The 21,434-nt window shown below is 35.1% G+C and overlaps 1 protein-coding gene across 1 annotated transcript in view; it reads left to right on the top strand.

The window, feature by feature from the left end:
- Positions 1-21,434, top strand: part of LOC145276763 (uncharacterized) — a 281,728-nt gene that overhangs the window by 251,110 nt on the left and 9,184 nt on the right. Inside the window, exons 12-15 of the mRNA XM_080128016.1 lie at positions 319-367; positions 5,751-5,895; positions 9,651-9,808; positions 19,689-19,745. Coding sequence (XP_079984142.1) covers positions 319-367; positions 5,751-5,895; positions 9,651-9,808; positions 19,689-19,745 — 409 coding nt within the window. The remainder of the gene's footprint in view (positions 1-318; positions 368-5,750; positions 5,896-9,650; positions 9,809-19,688; positions 19,746-21,434) is intronic.

Genomic DNA, 21,434 nt, shown 5'->3' with positions numbered 1-21,434 from the left:
TGAAGTTTTTAATAGAAATTGGGGAAACTGTTGATGAAATGATGGGCATTTTATTTTGTATGTTTTTGTTTTAAAATTGTTGATAATATGAGGCAATGCTTTCTGCTGAAACAGTTTCTTCCTCTTCTCTTCTTAGTCTCCCTCCTTTTTCATCTTTTTTATCCTTCCAATTTCTCATCTTCAACCTCGGTGTGATAAAAAACCAACGCATCTCTAATATAAAAATATTCTTAAAGAAATGAATTCTATTGATCTCTTTAAGTTTTTATATCATTTTACCTCAAAGATTTCGATTGTTTTTTGTTTTTTTTGTTTTAGTGTGTCCTAACGAGGAAGAAACATTACCAGATCTACAGGAAAGTCTTCAGTAAGTAATTTACATTTTAAATCTAATATCTAGTGATTCTGCTTTTGGTCATCAATTTGATTCATCAAAACCTTTCACAGCAGTAGTAATAGCAGTATTAATACAGCTTTCTTTATAAAATGTAAACAAGAAGTAGATGACAACTGTTTTATTTTTTCTTGAGGATGCTAGATTTACAAGAGCTTCCACTTGAAACCTGTTAAGATATGTAATCAGTTGTTAGTATACAATAAAACTATTATGTAAATAGCTATTTATTGTTGAGCTTTGTTGCTTAAATACAGTAAAAATTCTCTGGGTTTTAATCTGGATATTAACCTGATCTGGGTCACTATCTATCTATATATATATATATATATATATATATATATATATATATATATATATATATATATATATAATTGTAAATACAGTCATATCTTGCTATGATATGCAGGCCGTTTTAATCATATTTGATTTCATCAGGTAGGAAAAATTAAAATGCAAAAATTAAAAAGGTTCCAGACCTTTTCAAATTTTGAGGAGAGAAAATATGCCATGACTGGCGTGAAGCAAAAATAAAGTTCATAGAATTTTAGCTTTGCTTCATGCCAGAAAGTAGGCACAATTTTCTGATACTTTAAAAACTTCTGATTTTCTTGATTCCCGATTCTGCTTCCAATTAATCCTCCCAACCCTAATAATTATTATAAGGGATATATAAATATATTTTATTTATATAAACCTTAAATATATATATATTTTTTTGTGGTTAAAAAAACGTTAATAAACAGATTTCATTTGGTAATGAATAAACTACGTGATTTTCTGATAATTGATTTTTTATTAGAATTTCGTTTTGAATTTTTTTTTTTTTTTACTGATGGGCTTCGTTTCAAGGTTTATTGGATAAAAATCGTCATTAAAGTTTCATTTTTTTATGTAAATTTTTTTATGTCACTTTTTATATGTCACTTTTTATATGTCACTTTTTATATGTCACTTTTTATATGTCACTTTTTATATGTCACTTTTTTATGTCAATTTATTTTTATTCTTCAGTATTTCTATAAATTTTCACTGAAATGTTTGTAAACATTTTTACAGGGTGAAACGATAAAATTATCGCCCTAAAGAAAACAACACTATAACTTTATTGTAAAACTTTTATTGAAAAAATCAATTCAGGTAACTTGATTATCTAATAGAGCTGACATCCTTCAGCCTCAGTCACTGCCTTGATACAGGTTCATAACTGGAAGCATGGCTTTTCCACAAGTGCTAGCGGGAACTCTGCGAATGGCAGCAATCAGGCTGGCTTTAATGTTGTGGGAGGTCATGTTGGTGATGTTCTTGACATATGACCAAACGAAGTAGTTCAACTGGTTCAGGTCGGGGAGGAGGGGGGGATAGTGAGAGAAGGGTGCAAAGAGGTAGCACTCCTTCTGAAGCCAAGCCTGGGTCTCTTTGGATTTGTGGGCCAATGCCGATTCCTACTGCCACACCCAGGGTTTGCCAGTGACCACCTGATTGCACCAGGGGATCAGCATACTCTTCAACATTTTGGTGTTGACTTTCAAGCTGACTTTGAAGATATGAGGTGGCATGATGTGTAACCACACCAAAGACCATCACCCTGGGCTCGTCCCTGTTATTCATGGCAATCCAGTAATGCATTTTGAGGGTGCTGGCAATGGTCCTGTTGGCATAACTTGAATCGGTAGAGAGCATGAGTTGTACAGCAGCACATTTTTGATCTCACTCGTTGAACATCATGTCATTTTCAGACATGGTAAAAGGCTCCTATCGCTCATGGGATTTGCACACAACTGGCCAACTAGTAGATGGTCTGCAACAAAAAAAGAAAACCGGTTTTCATCAAATGGAAATGGAATCATATCTTTTTTAGGGCGACAATTTAATCGTTCCACCCTGTATTATGCACTTAGAAAAGGGTTATCATGATTTGCTGTGGATGAAACAATTATTTGGTGAGTAGGAAGAAAATATTTTTACAAAAAAACTAGGATTTTATTTTTTCATATTTCCTTATATACTAGCGGGGGTACCCAGCGTTGCCCGGGTGTTTAGAGGTGTGTGTGCTTTTGGGTAAATCAAAACAAAAGAATAATAATAAAAAATCATTGCCCGGGTGTTTGTGTCGGGGGAGGGGGGGGCTAAAAAAAGTTTTGGTAGGTAAGTAGGAAGGATCGAACCCGAATCCTTCAGGTGAAGTTGGAAAATTAAGTGTGAAAAAAAAAAACATGTGACGTTAACCACTCAGCCAGCAAGAAATAGTAATGGAAACATGTTCGAATTTATTCAAATATTAAGTATTAATGACTTAATGAGGTTAAGTTAACTTTCACTGCGGGGCAGTTTTTTTTTGGGGGGGGGGTCCCAAGATGTTGAGAGGAAACCAGCTCCCCATAAAAAGGGGATTGTCCAAATTGAATAGCAATTGTCTGATATAAGGAGAAACTCCACATTAATCAAAGCTGATTGCTTTTGGATGTTCCTGGCGATCGTGCCGGGAATGATGCTGCCAGCTTTGAATTAGTTTCGCTTTTTTTATACAAAAAAGCCGAATCCACATATAACGAGACCGATACTGCACCAACCACACCGCGTGTCCTTAACTTCGGATTCCACCCGATATGGCAGGTGTTCTTTCGATTGTACATTGTCCCGTCACAAGTTGGCCTGTTGATTGTCTTCCCCCACTGTGTTTTCATGGTGGGGCACTTTGCCTCTCGATCGAATCATCTCCTACCCTGTGTAGTTAGTCTCCATGTACATCAATCACTCCGCTGGTCTTTGCGGCTTGCTGCAAAATGAAGAGTCCTCACCACAAACAAACAGAACCTTTAAAACTATACAAAATATTTTTTATCATTCGTTAGAAAACCGTCTAGTCAGTAAGTGATTTAATCACCTGCAATCACTGCATCAACTCGCTCTCGAATTTACTAATATACCAATGATTTATTTTTCAAGGAATCATCAGTTGTTTACCATGAAACACTGTTTCGGGGATTTATATATATATATATATATATATATATATATATATATATAGATAATTCTCATCTTCATTTTTCAAGATGCTTCACCATCGAATCTACACAACTTCTCCAGTTCTCTCGATCTCGCATGACAGTTTGCAGGTCCCAAACACTTTCCAATCCTGTGTCCTGTAGCAGGTTCTCAATATAGGTCATTCTTCTTCTACTACGGTTTGAATGTCCATCTGTTGGTATCCAGAGAACTGGCTTGCTTGTTTCCTCTTCGCTGTGTCTCATGAAGTGACCAGCTATTACACAAAGGAGTAGTACCTTTTTGAGTGGCCATCAGGCGTCCCTCAACTGGTCTCCATGCATCCCAGCATTATGTGAAATGCAATACACAGCCTCTCCATAGCGAATGACTGTTTGTTGCGTGATGAAGAGCCACATCCTTCTTGAGATTACCCTGTTATTATGGTTAGGCGAATCAAGAGTAAACCTTGATAATCAATCCTGTTATTCGATGGGTAGCAGTAGTTCCAGTTGCACTTACCGACAAACTGATGTTATGGATCTGAGAACAACATGGCTTTGCAGATGATCAGATTAAATTAACGATGGGAAAGCTTCACAAGTTCTAGTTTGCGGAGAACTGGAACTGCATGTGGAGCAGCGCTCCATGCTTTTATGCAATGTGTGACCGAAACTTCACTATGAAAGTATATATAATTATTTATTATAAATAAATATTTATCATCCACGAACCTGTATGTTTCATATTCACTAACCATCATCAGTGTGGTATATATAACTGTAGTCTCAGTCAAGCAGTATGAACCTCAGACTCGAATAACTACAATCAAACATTTTTAACCACACAAACACAAGTGTTTGATTTTCCAAGGGAGATAAGTTTATTCCTCAAGCTAACCGATAAACAAAATATGCTGTTTATTCAGATTGGCACTTATGGTGGCATTTAAAATTTTAAAATACAGAAATGTCCATATTACGTATGTGCCAATCACACGACGAGGATAAAAAAATTCCAAAAGTCACGTAAATTTGATCAAGTAGTTTTTTTTATTCAAGAAAATCAAATTTTACGTTGTTTTGATGAGGGTGAAAAACATGTAATCAACAAATTGGTGAACAAGGGCAGACAATCCTTACGTATGTGGAAACTTAAAATATTAGCTAATTACTTCCCTTTATTATGTTCTCTAAAGAAATATGGCCACGACTGTCACTTATCAGTAAAAAACGGCAAGCTTGTTTTTCATAAATAAAAAAAAATTCTCAAGTTTTGTGATTATTTTAATATAAAATCTTCATTCCGTGACAAGTAGGTAAATATAAGAGTTTTTCATTGTTGTTTATTGCTATAAGTGCCAATCTGAATAAGCACCCCAAAATACCTTGCACATCCTGAAAAACGGAGGCTAAAACCTTGCTTGCTGATGTTAGCGTCTTTGGTCACTTTGGATGGTTTTTACTTGCTGTTGATCATCTTCACCCACTGTGTTTTCATGGTGGGGCGCTTTGCCTCTCGATCGAATCGTCTCCTACCCTGTGTAGGTAGTCTCCGGGTACATCAATCACTCTGCTGGTCCATTGTCACATATTGATGAAAAAACTCCATTTAGTTGAAACAGTTGTAAACATAACCGAATTGGTGATGCGTTGTTGTGTGAGCAAATGAAGCATTCATTTTGAACAAAAGTTGTTGACAATTGTTCATACAGAACACTGAGTACACTATCATCTTTGGATATCTTCAACGCCTTTGCTATCTTACACAACTTGAATCAATATTGTTTTATTAGATATTTTCATATTTCTCTCAAAGTGCTTGACTTGAATGACGCTTCAGTAATTATTTTTTTTTAGAAATAAATATGTAATATTTACGGACATATATGTTTTGTGTCAAGCCATTTGAATCCTGAATCAGAATTGTAACAAAGTCACTGATGCATAGGTGTCAGTCGCAGCTGCTTGATACATATGCAAATGACTGAGCCAGTATGCTAGGTGATGTCACAGTAGAGAAAGAGAAGGAAAAGAAAAGCGGAGAGAACTGGCAAGGCGTACTAGTATGAGATGGACATGTGGTCCATGAGAGACTTTTAAGCACATGTTGACATGGTAGAGTTTTGCGAACAATATGGTGAACTAAAAGACTTTTAAAACAAGATGCAATTTGTTATTGGGAAAGTATCATGAATAAATGTCTTTTATTTCAACTGGAAAAGCTACATTGAATTTCCTTTTTTTTTTTTTTTGTTCCTTTGCCAAATGTCTTTGCAATCAACATATGGGTGTGTTTTTTTATTTTTCATATTTGATTGTGTTATTTTCTTTGTATGAATTTTTTCGTTTCTTATCTTGTTGTTTAGAAAATGCTATCAGAAATTACCTCCTCGTACAGAAGAGAATCTGCTGTGGACACTTGGTGAATTGGTTGTTGCTAAGAGTCCTGTAGATGAACAGTGGTACCGAGCAAGAATCTGTGATGTTGATGACACAACCAATACTGTCAAGGTAAGACAGGAAACTGAACAGAGCACTTGTCATGAGAATGCTTCTGTGTTTTTTTTTTTTTTGTTTTTTTTTTAAATGTTTTTAAAATGACGCCACATCTTTATGAGAATCTTCATCTATTGGTCTGTGTTACAAGTTTTATTGTCTGCGAAATAACCACGTAAAAATGATACAAGAACAAAGTGGAACGTTTAACAGATTTTATTTAACAAGTTAAAATTTATCATAATGATAAATTTTAACCACTGAATGTGCGATAATAAATGTCTCCCGTTTAAAGCTGCGTGTCTCCATTTTAATGTGTCATGGTCGACCCATGACTTCTAAATCCAAGGGCGATCACTTCTTGTTCTGTCCAAGAGTAGTAACTCCATCTTCAGTTGATCCTAACAGTTTGTCAAATATACGTTTGAAATGGCATTTTTTAATTTTTTTTGGCTAAATGCAGTATGAACACTTTCTGAATACATTTATCATACAGGCCATGATTGTCCGCTAGTTCAAAGTTATTGTTGCTTGTTCCTAACACAGATCACCATGTCAGTATGGTTTCAGTCAGTACTACAACAAAAGAATTATCCTTCCACATAAAATCATAACTGCTAATTAAAACAAGTAACAAAATTTTATTCTTTGAAAATCACAATAATGCTTGTTTTCTTTTGTTGCATATCAGACTTACCTCAACCAAATATAAATACAAGGGTCAATCTCTCTTGAAAAGACACACAAATCCAACTGTCAGACACTAAAAAAACAATTTGACTATGTGACCCCCAGATAGACAACTCTGATCTCCCCTATTCATCTGTTTTAATATATATAGATATCACTGGGATCAGCATAGAGAAACCACTCAAGATAATGGCAAGCCAGCATGCACTGGATCAATCTGAGTCTAATCTATGATATAAATGCGAGTGTGCTTCAGGGGTTAATCCTTGAACCTTTATTATTCCTAATATTCGTAAATGACCTCCCTGACAAAATTGTCTGTGAGATGGGTATATATGCTGATGACACCATGCTCTATAACAGGCATGAGGGGAAAACAAAGGAACACATATCTAAAGAAATGGCAGAAACACTAGAGGAAGGCCTTCAATCTGTAGTGGAATGGGGACAAAAATAGATGGTAACGTTCAATGCTGCCAAGACTAAACTTGTTTCCTTCAAAAATTACAAGAAACCTTCTCAACCACTAATAGCAATGGCTCAAGATACATTACCTGAAAGTATTTCTTTTAAATTCCTTGGCCTAACATTCACAGGAAACATGAGTTGGAACAGATACATTGAGAGCATTGCCAAGGCTGCTGCAAAGAAGGTGGGTTCTCTCTACCATGCTAGAAAGCTACTTATGCCTGAAAGTATCTTGTACCTCTACAAGGTCACCATTCGCTTATGTGTGGAATATTGTTGTCACATTTAGGCTGGTGCATCTGCTACTAGTCTCTCACTCCTGGGCAGGGTTCAAAAGAGGATCATCAACCTGATAGGTCCTAAACTGTCATCTAAGCTTCAGCCTCTGTCCCATCGACGAAATGTTGCATCCCTCTGCTACAAGTATTTTAATAATTAATGTTCTGATGAACTACAAGCACTTGTACCCCCTCGACAGCCTCGATAAGCAGCAAAGTCCCACCCCTACACAATACAGATCCCTAGATGTATGAAAGCCTTTGACTCTAATTCTTTCTTCCCCAGAATTGCTAGACTTTGGAACTCCCTTCCGGGATTCTGCTTTCCTAACTGTACTGCTGGTGCTACCAGATCAGGCTGTCTGAAGATATTGGCTTTCTGAGACGAAATGCACGTAACATTGATGCTTTTTGTTTTTCTTCTTTTTGCAAAACTTTGTGTTCTGCAAAGCCAAAAACAAAAACAACAACCTTCCTTTTCCTTCTTCGCATTTCCCCTTTCCAGTTCTATCTCCCCTCCCCACACACACACACACTTCCTAACTAGTTTCTTAACTTAAAATGAACCAAACATTAATACTGTAACCTTTTTCCCTCTCCCATTGCAAAACTCATGTTCAGGTAGGTAAATAAAAATGTTAAAATCCACTACAAAACAACCAAACCAAACACTACAAACTAGCGATTGAAGATACAAAGAACTTGAAGAATAAAACCTTCTTCAAAATAATTGGATTCAACATGAATACTATTTCTAAAATAACTGGATTCGGCATTAAATAATCCGAAAAGAGTTGATATGCCGTAAAACAAACCAAACTAACTGTACTTATATGCAGAAGTTCAAGTATAATGTGAACAGACCTCTTGCTGCTCATCTTCGTACATAGCATCCCTGCAGAGCATGTTCTCGATAGTAGCTCCCTACATCAAAGTGACACTGTGCTTGTTTGGGGTCAAAATGGAATTTAAAAAGAAAAAGTGGTCCTGTATCTAGCCAGTTGTTATTTTTCTGAAGTACTTTGCTCGCAATGTCAGCTTAGTGATTTCGATAAGTCAAAAGAATTTTTCCTCTGAATAAAATTGCAACTCCTGTTTTAAAAAAACAAAACAAAAGTAACAAGGTTTTCTTTTTGAAAGTTGACAATCATTAATTTTTTGAATGACAAATATGCAAATAAGAAATCTTAATCCAACCAAATCAAAACACAAGTCAGAGGAACACAATCCATTAGTTAGGAAAAGTTTATACAAATCTCAATTCACTGTTTGACCTAGAAAACCAAACTGATATCTCCTGCGTATCTGCTGGAATATATATAGTTTGTATGTTTATATGATGTATTAATTTGTTTATGAATCACACTTAAATTTAAAATAGCATTTTCTTTGGTTTGTTACACATTTGAAATAGCATTTTCTTTGGTCTTTTACACCTTTGAAATAGCATTTTCTTTGGTCTTTTACACCTTTGAAATAGCATTTTCTTTGGTCTTTTACACCTTTGAAATAGCATTTTCTTTGGTCTTTTACACCTTTGAGATAGCATTTTCTTTGGTCTTTTACACCTTTGAGATAGCATTTTCTTTGGTCTTTTACACCTTTGAGATAGCATTTTCTTTGGTCTTTTACACCTTTGAGATAGCATTTTCTTTGGTCTTTTACACCTTTGAGATAGCATTTTCTTTGGTCTTTTACACCTTTGAGATAGCATTTTCTTTGGTCTTTTACACCTTTGAGATAGCATTTTCTTTGGTCTTTTACACCTTTGAGATAGCATTTTCTTTGGTCTTTTACACCTTTAAAATAGCATTTTTTTGGTCTGTCATAATTACAATGATTATTATATTTGTGTTTCTTTCAGAGTTTGGTTTGAAATATCAGTCTCTTAGGTCTTTCATGCATGATAAATATCAAATAGCATTTGCGTCCTTAATGTGCAGATTGATTACAAATTTTTGTACTTTTGTTTTATTTTGGTATTTTTTTAAATTCAAGCCGTCATTTTTTGTCTTTAATTTGTTTCAAAGCATTTAGCATAATGATAAGTTTTCGTTAATGGGTCTGGAGATCAGGGTTCAATCCTCAATCAAATCATACAAAAAAAATGGTACTTGGTGCCCCCTTACCGCACACTTAGCATTATAAGATGAAAATCAATAGCAATGTTATCTTGTGAATGAAGTTGTGCCCTCCCCTACACCTCAGTCTAACAGCTAATGAAACAAGAGTCTTATAATCACTCTCACTTATAATCGGCTATTTAGTTTCTTTTAAAATGTTTCAATGTACTGCTTTTATGTAACTTTTCTTATTCAGTGTTCTTTTTTCCAGGTGTTTTTTGTTGATTATGGTAATGTCCAGTGGATTGCTGAAAAACATATTCAGCCAATCAAACCAGAGTTTGTCCATCTTCCGCACCAAGCAGTTGAATGTTGCCTCAATGGAGTTGCTCCAACCTCAGCTGATGGCCTTTGGAATCAAGAAGCAAGGTAACATCCAAAGTATCCAACTTCAATAAACTCTGTTGGAACATGATCCGTCCAACAATTGTAACTCCTACCTCCCACGGACTATTGGCCACAATCAGATTGGATTACAAGTTAAATTTAATCCCCAACTGTGAGATCACAAATGTACCATTGCCTAGTCTTGGATACTTTAAATGTATTCAGGCATTCACTAGACACTGAAACCATGCATGTCAAATTTAGCTCCAAAGTACACAAAAATGTGCAGATCCTAAGTTCGTATGGCAAGACAATTTAGACAGTAACGGGTTTTTGAAAGTACTGAAACAGTATTTTTGTTCTTCGGGACATCTCTGATTTTGATAGTCTGGTCGGTGGTCATTGCTAATGGTTTCTTCTCTCACAAAAGGTTACCATTCATCTGAAAACTATTGTCTCTGAAAAGCAGGGTTTCAGAGTTGGAGGTTTTAGCTGGAGTCAGTCACTCAGAATTTTTTATACGACTCCGACTCCTTAAGTCCAATAAATTTATTTTTTTTACATGGTTTTCTTAGTTGCACAATTTAGCAGTTTTTGTATGGTTTTGCTTTTATTTTTTGAGATATATCATATTTTGTACTGTACTGCAATGCTTCTACTTCATCAAGATATTTCGGTCCATCGGATCATTTCAAATCCTTTCTGGACAGTTTTTGTTTTGGTTGTGACATAACACAGGATCAATGAAAATTCTGTCTTTGAGTGAGATCACTGGATTACATCAGATAACAACCGGATTGTAATCCGACAGTTATCCAGTTCATGAATCAAATGGAATTTGGCAATTGGATTAGTTCGGGATCGATCTGGAATTGCAATCTTAATAAAAAAAAAAAAAATGCATAAATCAATAAGAAGCAACCCATGCTACTATAGTCCGTTTTTTTTTTTTTTACATAGCAGTCACCACTTATCAAGGCCTGACTGGACAGAGATCCTAAATTTTTGGTTGCTCACATTGAGAATTGAACCTTCAACCTTCAGGAGAATATCATTTTTAGAATTGATTTTTCCAAGTACTCTAACCATTGTGCCATGTGTCCTTACAGGCAGTTCTAGTACGAATTTAAACCTGTTTTATTTCAAGTTGTGAATATCACTATTTATTACTAACTTGCATGGGTGCCCGGCTGTTTAGAAGTGTGTGTGTTGAGGAAAAAAAAGTGGTAGTAACAGGTAAGCTCAAACCCGAACCCTTGACGCAAAGGTGGAAAAAAATGTGTGAAAAAAACTTAACATCTTACTGCTTCGTCACAACGGGACAGGATCTGAAAAGCGTTCTAATTTAACGATTAAAAAGTTAGGTGACAGGTGCATAAATTTAATGAAGTCAAACATCACGCCATAGGGGAATGAAATCCTGCACTTAACTTTGGCTGCAAGCCAGTTTCCACAAGATGTTGGGGAAAACCAGCTCACCATAAAGGGGGGAGTGTCCAAATGAATAGCAATTGTCTGATAGGACGAGTTTTGCCCGCATTGATCAAAGCTCATCGCTTTCTGGACGTCCCTGGCACGAGTACCCGGGAAAGTTGTTTGCTACGGATTCAGTTTTGCTTTTGTATGGAAAAGCCAAACAAACACGTGGAGACCAGAAAATATCGCAAAAATAGCATGCAAAAATCGCTCAAATAAAAGATACACACAACCTCGTTTTGTAAATCAGAGATATTATAATCTAGGTAGCATATAAAAAGTTATAAGAATGAGTGACCCTACCGAGCATCCCTCCAAAAAAGCCTTTGGCGGACATACAAAAAAGTGCACACACTAACACACATTTTCGCTTTTCTATTATAAATTATTATTAATATACATTACTATATACATACTGTGTGTAGATATATTATTTTTAAAATATAATAATCCACTGACATGTTTCATCATCTACGACTCATCAGAGTGGCTGAATCTTGTGAGATTTGAAATCGGGACCCCATGATAAGATGCCTAAACCTCTACCACACAGCTAACCTCGCATGACTACTGAATGTATCGCATTTTTATGTGGATGTTTTTGTTAGCGATACTTTTTGAATGAATTCAATTATTTACGAAAGTGCATTTTTACCCATATGGTACTCTGGTGCTACCAGATCAGGCTGTCTATTGACTTCCTGAGACGAAATGCACCTACATCGATTTTCTGTTTTTGTTTTTTATTCTCTTTTGTAAAACTTAATTATGTTCTACAAAAACAAAAACAACAGCCCCTTTCCCCTTCCCTTTTTTTTTTCCTTCCCTACTTCCCAACCCCTTCGGTGAGGCATTAGAATACACCGACTGTCCTCCTGCAGAGAGTAAAAGTGTCTCAATGGGGCCACCATGCCTAGGAAAAGGATCCTGGTGGCTGAGCAACTGATATCTAGGGAAATTAAAGGTATCAATTGCAACACTCCAATTTGGCCTTGTACAAGGCTAGATGGGTGGTCGGAGGAGCCCGATCCGATCAATTGGCTAGTTACGTCAAGCCCTAACACATCTACTTTTCTATCAATTTCCTCCAAACTGTAACAAATACAGTTCTATCCTGTACCACTGTAAACTTTGTACATATTTTCCCATCCTTTCCATGTGTTAGAAGGCGGTGGCTAGGGTCAAATGTGCCAATTAAATAGTCATGACATGGCTGTATAGTGCCAAAGTTACTACAAATTACTTGGATTGTGTAACCTAAGGATTATGGGTGCTCATAGCTCCCATTTGGGACATGTATACTGTTTTATGTAGCCTCGGTATAACAAGGCGAATGGGTTTCCTCCTTAACATGCCCCAATATTGGACTCCGAGGTGGGTGGGGAGCGTAAACAATGAATTTTAAAATATGCATATATGGCCAATTACAAACATTCCAAGCGCTTACACGTTGACTCGGATAGTTCAGATAATAAACTACACCAAGCATTCTCCAAATTTATTATCTTGGAATCCACCGAAGAAACCAATATAACGGATTTATTCCTGTTTATTATAAATAAAATTATATTGGCATATATTACCCCCAAAGATGTAAAAAATTTAGAAAAAAAACCCCTACTGGTGGAAATGGAAAGAGAAAAATATGCCACTTTTCTTCTAGGAATGAAAACTTTCCACAACATAAATATCAAAACTTATCCACACAAGAATCTGAATACATCCAAAGGTGTAGTAAAATCGGAAGACCTCTCAATGTGCACTACTGAAGAGATAACAAAAGAACTTAAAAACCAAGGAGTAATAAACGTTAATAGAATTACAATAAAAAAAGAGAATCAGACTATACTTACGAACACTTACATTATGCAGTTTGATAGACCCACTATCCCGAAAGAAATCAAAATTGGGTTCAACGTTGAAAATGTTCAACCCTTTATCCCAAACTCACTTCGGTGCTTTAAATGCCAGAAGTTTGAGCACCATGAGGATACATTTAGTGGACGAGCAGTATGCAGTAGATGTGGCCAGAGAGATCCAGACCACACTGTCAATGACTGCAATATTGATTGCAAATGTGCAAATTGTGGAGAAAACCATCCTGCTTATGCTAGAGCATGCAGAATCTGGAAGAAAGAAAAGGAAGTAATGTCAATAAAACATACCAAAAACATCTTCCTCAAAGCCAGGAAAATAGTAGATGGATACATGAAGAAAAAGACATACTCTCAAGTCACCTCAAGTTGTATATCATCCAACATCACTAACCAAGACTCCAAATACGAAATACTAATAAACAAATTGCTACAATTGGGACCAAATGACTGGCCCAAATTTATAAATGAAATCGGACCAATCATGTCATCAAAAATTAATCATCCCATTAAATCATCAACTAATGTTACCAATAAAATAAATTCTCAACCAAAATCAGAACATCCAAAAAAACAAAGTCGATCAAAAGAAAGACCACAAAAATTACCAGTACGTCGTGCAGATGCTGAAACAGATGAAACTAGGGAAAAACAAAATCAGTTAAAAGAAAGACCACACAGGTCACCAATACATGTTCCCCCGTGGTGAAAAAAACACACTGGAAAAACAAACAAAAGATACATCTACCAAAAAACAAAATAATATAAAGAAATTACCACAAACAGAAGCCACTACTACTACTACTACAAATAGATTTACGGAATTAGAAGACATGGAAACTGAAGTTACTCCCCAAACCAAAAAAAAAAAAAATCATGAATTACAAGAAAATCCTATGGAATTGCCGTGGATTGAAGGCAAATTACAATGAAATTTTATTGTTGTAAACCAAATTTAATCCTTTAGTTATTGGTCTCCAAGAAACCTTCCTTAAGAATGAGGACAATTTGAACATAAAACACTATCAACAATATAACTACATTCATAATACAGGACTTAGAGCCTCTGGTGGTGTATCAGTATTCATTAAAAATAACATACCCCAGGGCCAAATTGAATTAAAAACAAATTTGCAAGCGGTTGCCATAAGAGCAACTTTACACAAACCGATAAGCATTTGTTCTTTATACATACCTCCACATGAACAAATAAATGAAAATGAATTGGAGAACTTAATAGGGCAAAAACCCAAACCCTTTATTTTTCTAGGTGACTTAAATAGTCACAGCACCTTAAGGGGATGTAAGGAAACGGATTGAAAGGGAAAGAAAATTGAAAATCTAATAAATAAAAATAATCTATGCTTGTTCAACCAAAAAGAAGCCATTCACATCAATCCAACAAATGGATCGCTTAGTTCGCTTGATTTAACCATATGTGACCTTTCCACTTATCTGGATTTTTCTTGGAGCATATTCGATCACTACCCAATCATTCTTAAAAACCATGAAGAAATATTTGAACATGGAAAGCTTAACAAAGTCAACTGGGAAAAATTTAAGAATTTCTGCTCAGAACAATTGACAGAAAACAACATCGATACATTCCAAATGCATTCCCAAAAACACTACTTCAGGAAAAAAGAATCGACCATGGTTTAACAAAGAATGTAAAGAATCAATAAATCTACGAAAAGCAGCATTAAGAAAATTTAATAAAGAACCAACAACAAGCAACTTAATTGAATACAAATTGCATCGAGCAAAATCATGCAGAATAATAAAGAAAGCCAAAAAAGAATGCTGGCAAGAATATGTCAGCAAGATCAATGTTTCCACCAAGCCAAAGACAGTTTGGGAAATGGTTAAAAAAAATTTCTGGAAAACATAACCCGATACCAATTAAACATCTTTTTACTGAAAATATCAAAATAACAAACGAAGGCTATAACGAACAAATTAGCCAAGACATTTTCAGAGAACTCTTCTTCAAAAAACTATAACAAAAACTTCCAAACCATCAAGGAAAATATTGAAAAGTACAAGCTAAACTTCAATTCCAAAAACTTTGAAGAATAAACCTTTTTCAATAAGAGAATTGGAAAATTCCATAAACAGATCGCACAACACAGCCGTAGGACCAGATGAGGTCCACTATAGTTTTTTGAAAATACTTCCAAAAATTTCATTGGAACTTTTACTAAAAATCTACAATGACATCTGGATAAAAAAGAAGTTCGCAGAATCTTGGAAACATACAACGATTATTCCAATACCAAAACCAGGAAAAGATTCTTTAGATCCTGGAAATTATTGACCAATTTCACTAACAAGTTGTATGTGCAAAACATTAGAGCGAATGGTAAATCATCGCCTAATTTGGTATTTAGAAACAAACCATGCACAGTCTGGTTATCATAAAAATCATTTGGTCAACGTAGAATGCTATGTCAGAGAAGCCTTCATAAGAGGGTAACACGCCACAACTGTCTTTTTCGATTTAGAAAAAGCTTACAATATTTCCTGAAAATTCGGAATTATGAAAGATCTATTCGCCTTTGGACTTGAAGGTAGACTTCCCGAATTTATTCAAAATTTTTTAACGAACAAAACCTTCAGGGTACGCATAGGGTCTACTCTAAGCGATATAAATAAACAGGAAGAAGGTGTGCCACAGGGTAATATATTATCAACAACCCTGGTCAATATAAAAATCAACAACATAGTAAAGGAACTTACCCCCGACATAAATAGAACATTGTACATGGATGATTGCTCTATAAGCTATCGTTCCAAGCACATCCATACTATTGAAAGAAAATTGCAACACAGCATAAACAAAATGAATAAATGGGCAAAAAAAAAATGGTTTTAAATTTTTAAAAAATAAAACCAAACGCATTCATTTTTGCAATCAACGCAAATTACACAATGATCCCAAATTACAACTCGATGGAGAAGATATCCCCTTTGTTGCTGAATACAAGTTTTTAGGAATGGTTTTAAAAAAAAAAAAAACTAAATTTTATTCCGCACATAAACTATGTTGAAAAAAAATGTAATAAAACACTGCAACTTCTGCATGTTGTGGCCCATACAAACTGGGGAGCTGACAGGCAGACCTTGTTAAACCTGTACAGATCCCTAATTCGATCAAAAATTGACCATACCAGCTGTATATACCAAGCAGCAAGAAAATCCTATGTTAAAATTTTAAATCCCATTTACCATACAAGACTGAGACTTGCACTGGGAGCTTTCAGAACATCCCCAGTATAAAGTTTGTATGCCGAAGCAAATGAGCCTCCATCTAACCTGAGATATAACAAGTTAGCACTGCTATATTATACAAAATTGAAGGCAGATCCCGACAATCCTGCACATGACTGCACGTTTTATCCCAAGTACAAACATTTATTTCAACAAAAAGAAAAAGCCATTAAAACATTTGGCCTACGACTGGAACCCATTATTGAAGAAGCAGAGATCTTGATAACAAAATTCCACAAAACATTTACTCCAAAAATACCTCCTTGGAACAACAAAAGTTGACTTAAGTCTTAGCAAACACTGCAAGGGAAAAACTCACCCTCTTGTTTATCAAGAAGAATTTGAACAAATCAAATACAATTATCCTAAACATGCATACATCTTTACGGACGGCTCAAAACAGGTAGATGCAACAGGCAGCACAGCTGTATATAATAAAAAGATTAAAAAGAAGCATCTCTTGAAAGAAACTTCAATCTTTAATGCAGAGGTTTGTGCAATAGATTTAGCACTTGATTTCATCTCCAGGGATAACAGCACAAAATATGTCATTTTCTCCGACTCGCTATCAGCTATAGCAGCAATAAAAACACAAAAATTTTAGAACCCATTGTTAGTAAAACTACAGGCTAGAATAAGTGAATTTTTAAAAACAAAAGAAATCGTGCTCTGCTGGATACCTAGCCACATTGGTATCAGAGAAAATGAATTGGTAGATACAGCAGCAAAGGCTCCTCTGAAAGCTTTTAAAGTCCCATATATAGATTAAAAAAAAAAACATCAATGAATACATCAAAAAACAATGGCAAATTTATTGGAATGGCTAAACTAGCCATAAATTATATGCCATTAAACCAACAATTGGTAATTAGGAACAAAGTTCCAGAAAAAATAGAAAGAGGTTGTATTGACGAGATTGCGTATAGGTCACACATACCTTACCCAATCATATTTACTTAAAGGAGACGACCAGCCAATGTGTATTGCATGTCAGGTTCCGCTGACAACAAAACATTTTCTTACTGAATGCATTGATTTTCTGCCCATAAGACGAAAATATTACAAAGATGGCAATATAAAAGAACTTTTCGAAAACATAAAAGTCGAAAACATAATCGATTACCTTAAAGAAATTGGTATATATACAAAAATATAGATTTTCATATACATGTGAATAAGCAAGACAACTTAATACAAATCGATACGGATTAGTATTTGTAAACTAAGTAACGTAACCCATATGCTACTGGCCAAGCTCATCATTGCTCAACTTCAGTAGTCTGGCAAGAATGTGTGTTTTGAACATGATTATGCAATATATATATATATATATATATATATATATATATATATATATATAATCAATAAATAAGTGTAGAAACAAATTAGTTAAAAATATTGACTGTGATGTTTACAGCACCGATATTGCAGTCTTTAGGTCAGACCTTATCCATAAAGGCCATGTTCCAGACATGTTATTTCAGCAAGGCAAAGCTACATGCCACACGGTACATGATACAGTCAATTTACTGAAAGATACATTTGATAAATTAATAATTTCATGAAACGTATCTGTCAACTGGCCACCTTATTCATGCGATTTAATCCCATTAGACTATTTTCTTTGAGGATATGTAAAGTCCTATGACTATGTTGATAAATCAGTGAAAAATAAGTTGTCGATCTAATGTTTGAAAAAAAGAACATACTGTAGCTTTAGTTTTGTGCCTCTTTGGGGATCTCTCTTTTTGACAATTTTTGCATACACTTTTTTTGTGCAATTTCTATTAATCTGATGGTACTTGTACAGTTTAATCAAGACATTAAAAAATGAAAATATCGAAAAAAAAAAAGGTTATATTGTACGTATCCGTTTTGACATGAAGATCTTCGGAAAAAAAAAATTTCACTTTTTTAAATTTTTTTTACAGCGGAAAAACACGTTTTTGTAAGAGTGCGTTGAAGGCAGACGTCTTTCTTTTTTAATTTTTGTTTGGAGTTTATAAACGGCACGGGGAGATAACTACCTCCCCATCTTTAATTCTAGCTTTTCTTCCTAAAAATCGAACCTTTTGCTCGGTATCATAACAAATTGTTTTTTCGCTGTAAAACAAAAACACTTGATGAAATTAAGTAAAAAAATTTTTTTCAAGAACTTCATTCCATAACAGATATGTACAATTTAAACTTTTTTTTTTGATATTTTCATTTTTTAATGTCTTGATTAAACTGTATAAGTACCAATCTGATTGTTCCAAAAATTATAGTTATGCATCTATGGAACAACGGATAAAGTGCTAAATCATAATCAGTTCTAAGTGACAGTCCTCTGATGGTTAAAGTTTCCATCATTTTTTTTTTTTAATGTAGTAATGAGTCATCACTTATCAAGGCCCAAAGATCATTCAAGGATAAGTTTTAATGAGTTATCCAGAAGGATGATGTGTCAACACCGTAAGGATTGGGAATGATGGTTGAAACTGGACAAAATTTGATTATTTAAGAGAACGGCTCAACAAGAATTTATTTACATTACACTTGAAATAATCATGTTAATGTGTTGTGCAAGAAATGGTATGCTGTACGTGACGAAACCACTTAGGATGCCAAGTGCGTAATGCATCTGGCACTACCATGTTCCTGATGCACGGTTTAAGTAGAATGAAACTTCTTACCAGAACAGTAGCAGAAAATTGCTATGAAGCAAGAAGACAACAGAAGATATTATGTTTTGAAATAAATAGCTTAGTTTATAGGGTTTTATGTCATCATGTTTATCAGCTATTTTCACTTGCAAAGTATTTCCGCTTCCAGTTAATGTTGGATCACCAGGAGAGGACAGGAACTGTTTCAGGGTTTTCATCCTCTTAGTTATTTCACTTGTAAACGATCATGTTTATTGGCTGTTTTTACTTGTGAGGTATTTCATTTCATCCTCCAGATAATGTAGGGTCATCAGGAGAGAATACACACCATTTCAGTTTGCTGTAATGTTTTGTTTTTCTTAATGTTTTGTTTTTTATGCCAGGTGAAAATGAGGCTAAAGATGGCTGAAAGTTTTTAATGTTTATTTTGGAGAGAATTAGATCCCCCATGAGAGAAAGAGACTAGTATCTTAACTAATTTGTTGATAAATAGGTGGACACAGTGAACAGATCTTGGGGGTATTTCGCACTTGGTGATTATCAAAGTGTTTCTTTCAGTTTTTTACTATATTATTAGCAATCTGATTAATAATAAACTAAGCAATAATCACGAGTTGCATATTTGCTCTGTTAATTGTTTTTCTTTTTCTATTGCAGAAATTCTTTTGTGAAACTTGTTGATGGCAAAGTTTTGGTGGCTCATGTGATCAAAATGTAAGTTTCATTTTCATTACTTACATTCATTACTTACACCAGTTTATGTTTTCAGTCGATGACTTATGTTATCTTCTTTTTTTTGCTTGGGAGTTTATCGAGGTCTGAAGGCTACTCAAGAATAAGGGTTAATGAATATAACTAAGGGTAATAATTCTTATTGGTGTAAATTGGATAGAATTCGATTTTTTATGGGAATAGCTCAACAAGAACTTTTTTTAAATTGGATTTGAAGATGACCATATTGTATTCAACTGGAAAGCAAGCCAGCAGAACAGTGTTCTACAGACATGCAGTTCTGATAAAGAATCTCTGTTCATGGAATCTGCTTTTTGATTTAGGCACAGATAGGGAGTGGATAAAAATTGTTGATAAGAGTTGTAGCTAGTCAAGTGTTTTTTGAAAGTTTGGCATGGGGGAGGTTATAGATTGGAGTTCAGTTGAGCACTAGCCATGAAAATAATGCTAGAGCAGAGACAAGCTTGCAACATCTCTTCTGTAGAAAGAAGGTTGCAAGGAAAAGAAAATGGCATCACCCACTAAGTTTGGAAACCCGTTTTGAACTCTTATCAAGGCTGGATAGGGCATGCCGAGCAGCTCCTGTCCATATGTAGCAACAAAAATCTGTAACACAAAGGAAATAGTTGATTAGCAGAACAAAAGTGCAGGAAGTGAAGTTACTAGAAAAACAGTAGGGTAGGTGGTTCACCAAGGTACACAAAGGCCATCTGAAATAGGATTTTTAATCAAGGTGTGGCAGTAACTGGGACAAAAGACTAGACTTAGAGGCAAGTCTATTTAGAGTTTATAGACAGTTTAAGAGGAGGGAGGGAGTTTTATGGACTATCTTGATGACAGTTTGCAGTTTGGGGCAGTGGATGGCAGATTATGAATCAGATCAGAAGAGCTTGAGGAGGCCAAAAGGAGCTGACGTCAACCAATGATGAAGAGACTGCGATGGACAAGTAAGATATGAGGTTAATAGTTACAGGTTCAATGATATCACACACACTCAAAGTATAATCGATATTTGCAAAATAATGTCAGTTTGTGTTTTGAATTGTTTTATATTTTTTATACGTGCGAGCCTGTTCTTGCCTCCTTGGAAATTGCCAGTGTGAGAAACTATGACACCAAGCCAGAACGAAAAGAGATGAAGATGAATGGAAAATCACAGCTCATAAAGTGTGTGGGTTACAATACATACAAGCAGGGGAGATGACGATATCAGTATCTGTACCCAAACAAAATTTAATAAACATTTTGTTAACAATTTTCTGTAAGAACTAAAAAATTTCTCCCATATTATAAAACCACATCCATGTAAATAAAGGTGAATGCTAAACCCTAACCCTATCGGCTCCTTCCCAACTGAAGCACAGTGATAGATCCATAAATAGATGGATCTGTGGTGTGAAATTTGACAATGCATAACACATTCGGTTTGTGGATTTGATGAAAGCATTATATTTATTTATCATAGATCATATTGTTGGTCCCCTGACAAGTCAGTTCACCCTTGTCTGTTCGTCTGTTTGTCTATCCGCACTTTTCTCAATAACTACACCTTGGAATTTTTTGAAATTTTGCACAAACATTAAACATATCAGTAAAAAAGTAGCAGAACAGATTTTCCAGGAAAACTCTGATTGCCTCCACCCCCCCCCACACACCTAGGGGTACCTTTTG

The sequence above is a fragment of the Euprymna scolopes genome, chromosome 5 (assembly GCF_053919585.1).
Source record: "Euprymna scolopes isolate OS-2025 chromosome 5, ASM5391958v1, whole genome shotgun sequence".
Classification (NCBI taxonomy): domain Eukaryota; kingdom Metazoa; phylum Mollusca; class Cephalopoda; order Sepiida; family Sepiolidae; genus Euprymna; species Euprymna scolopes.
The sequence above is the reverse complement of the archived record's forward strand: the minus strand, read 5'-3'. Positions and strand labels throughout refer to the sequence as shown.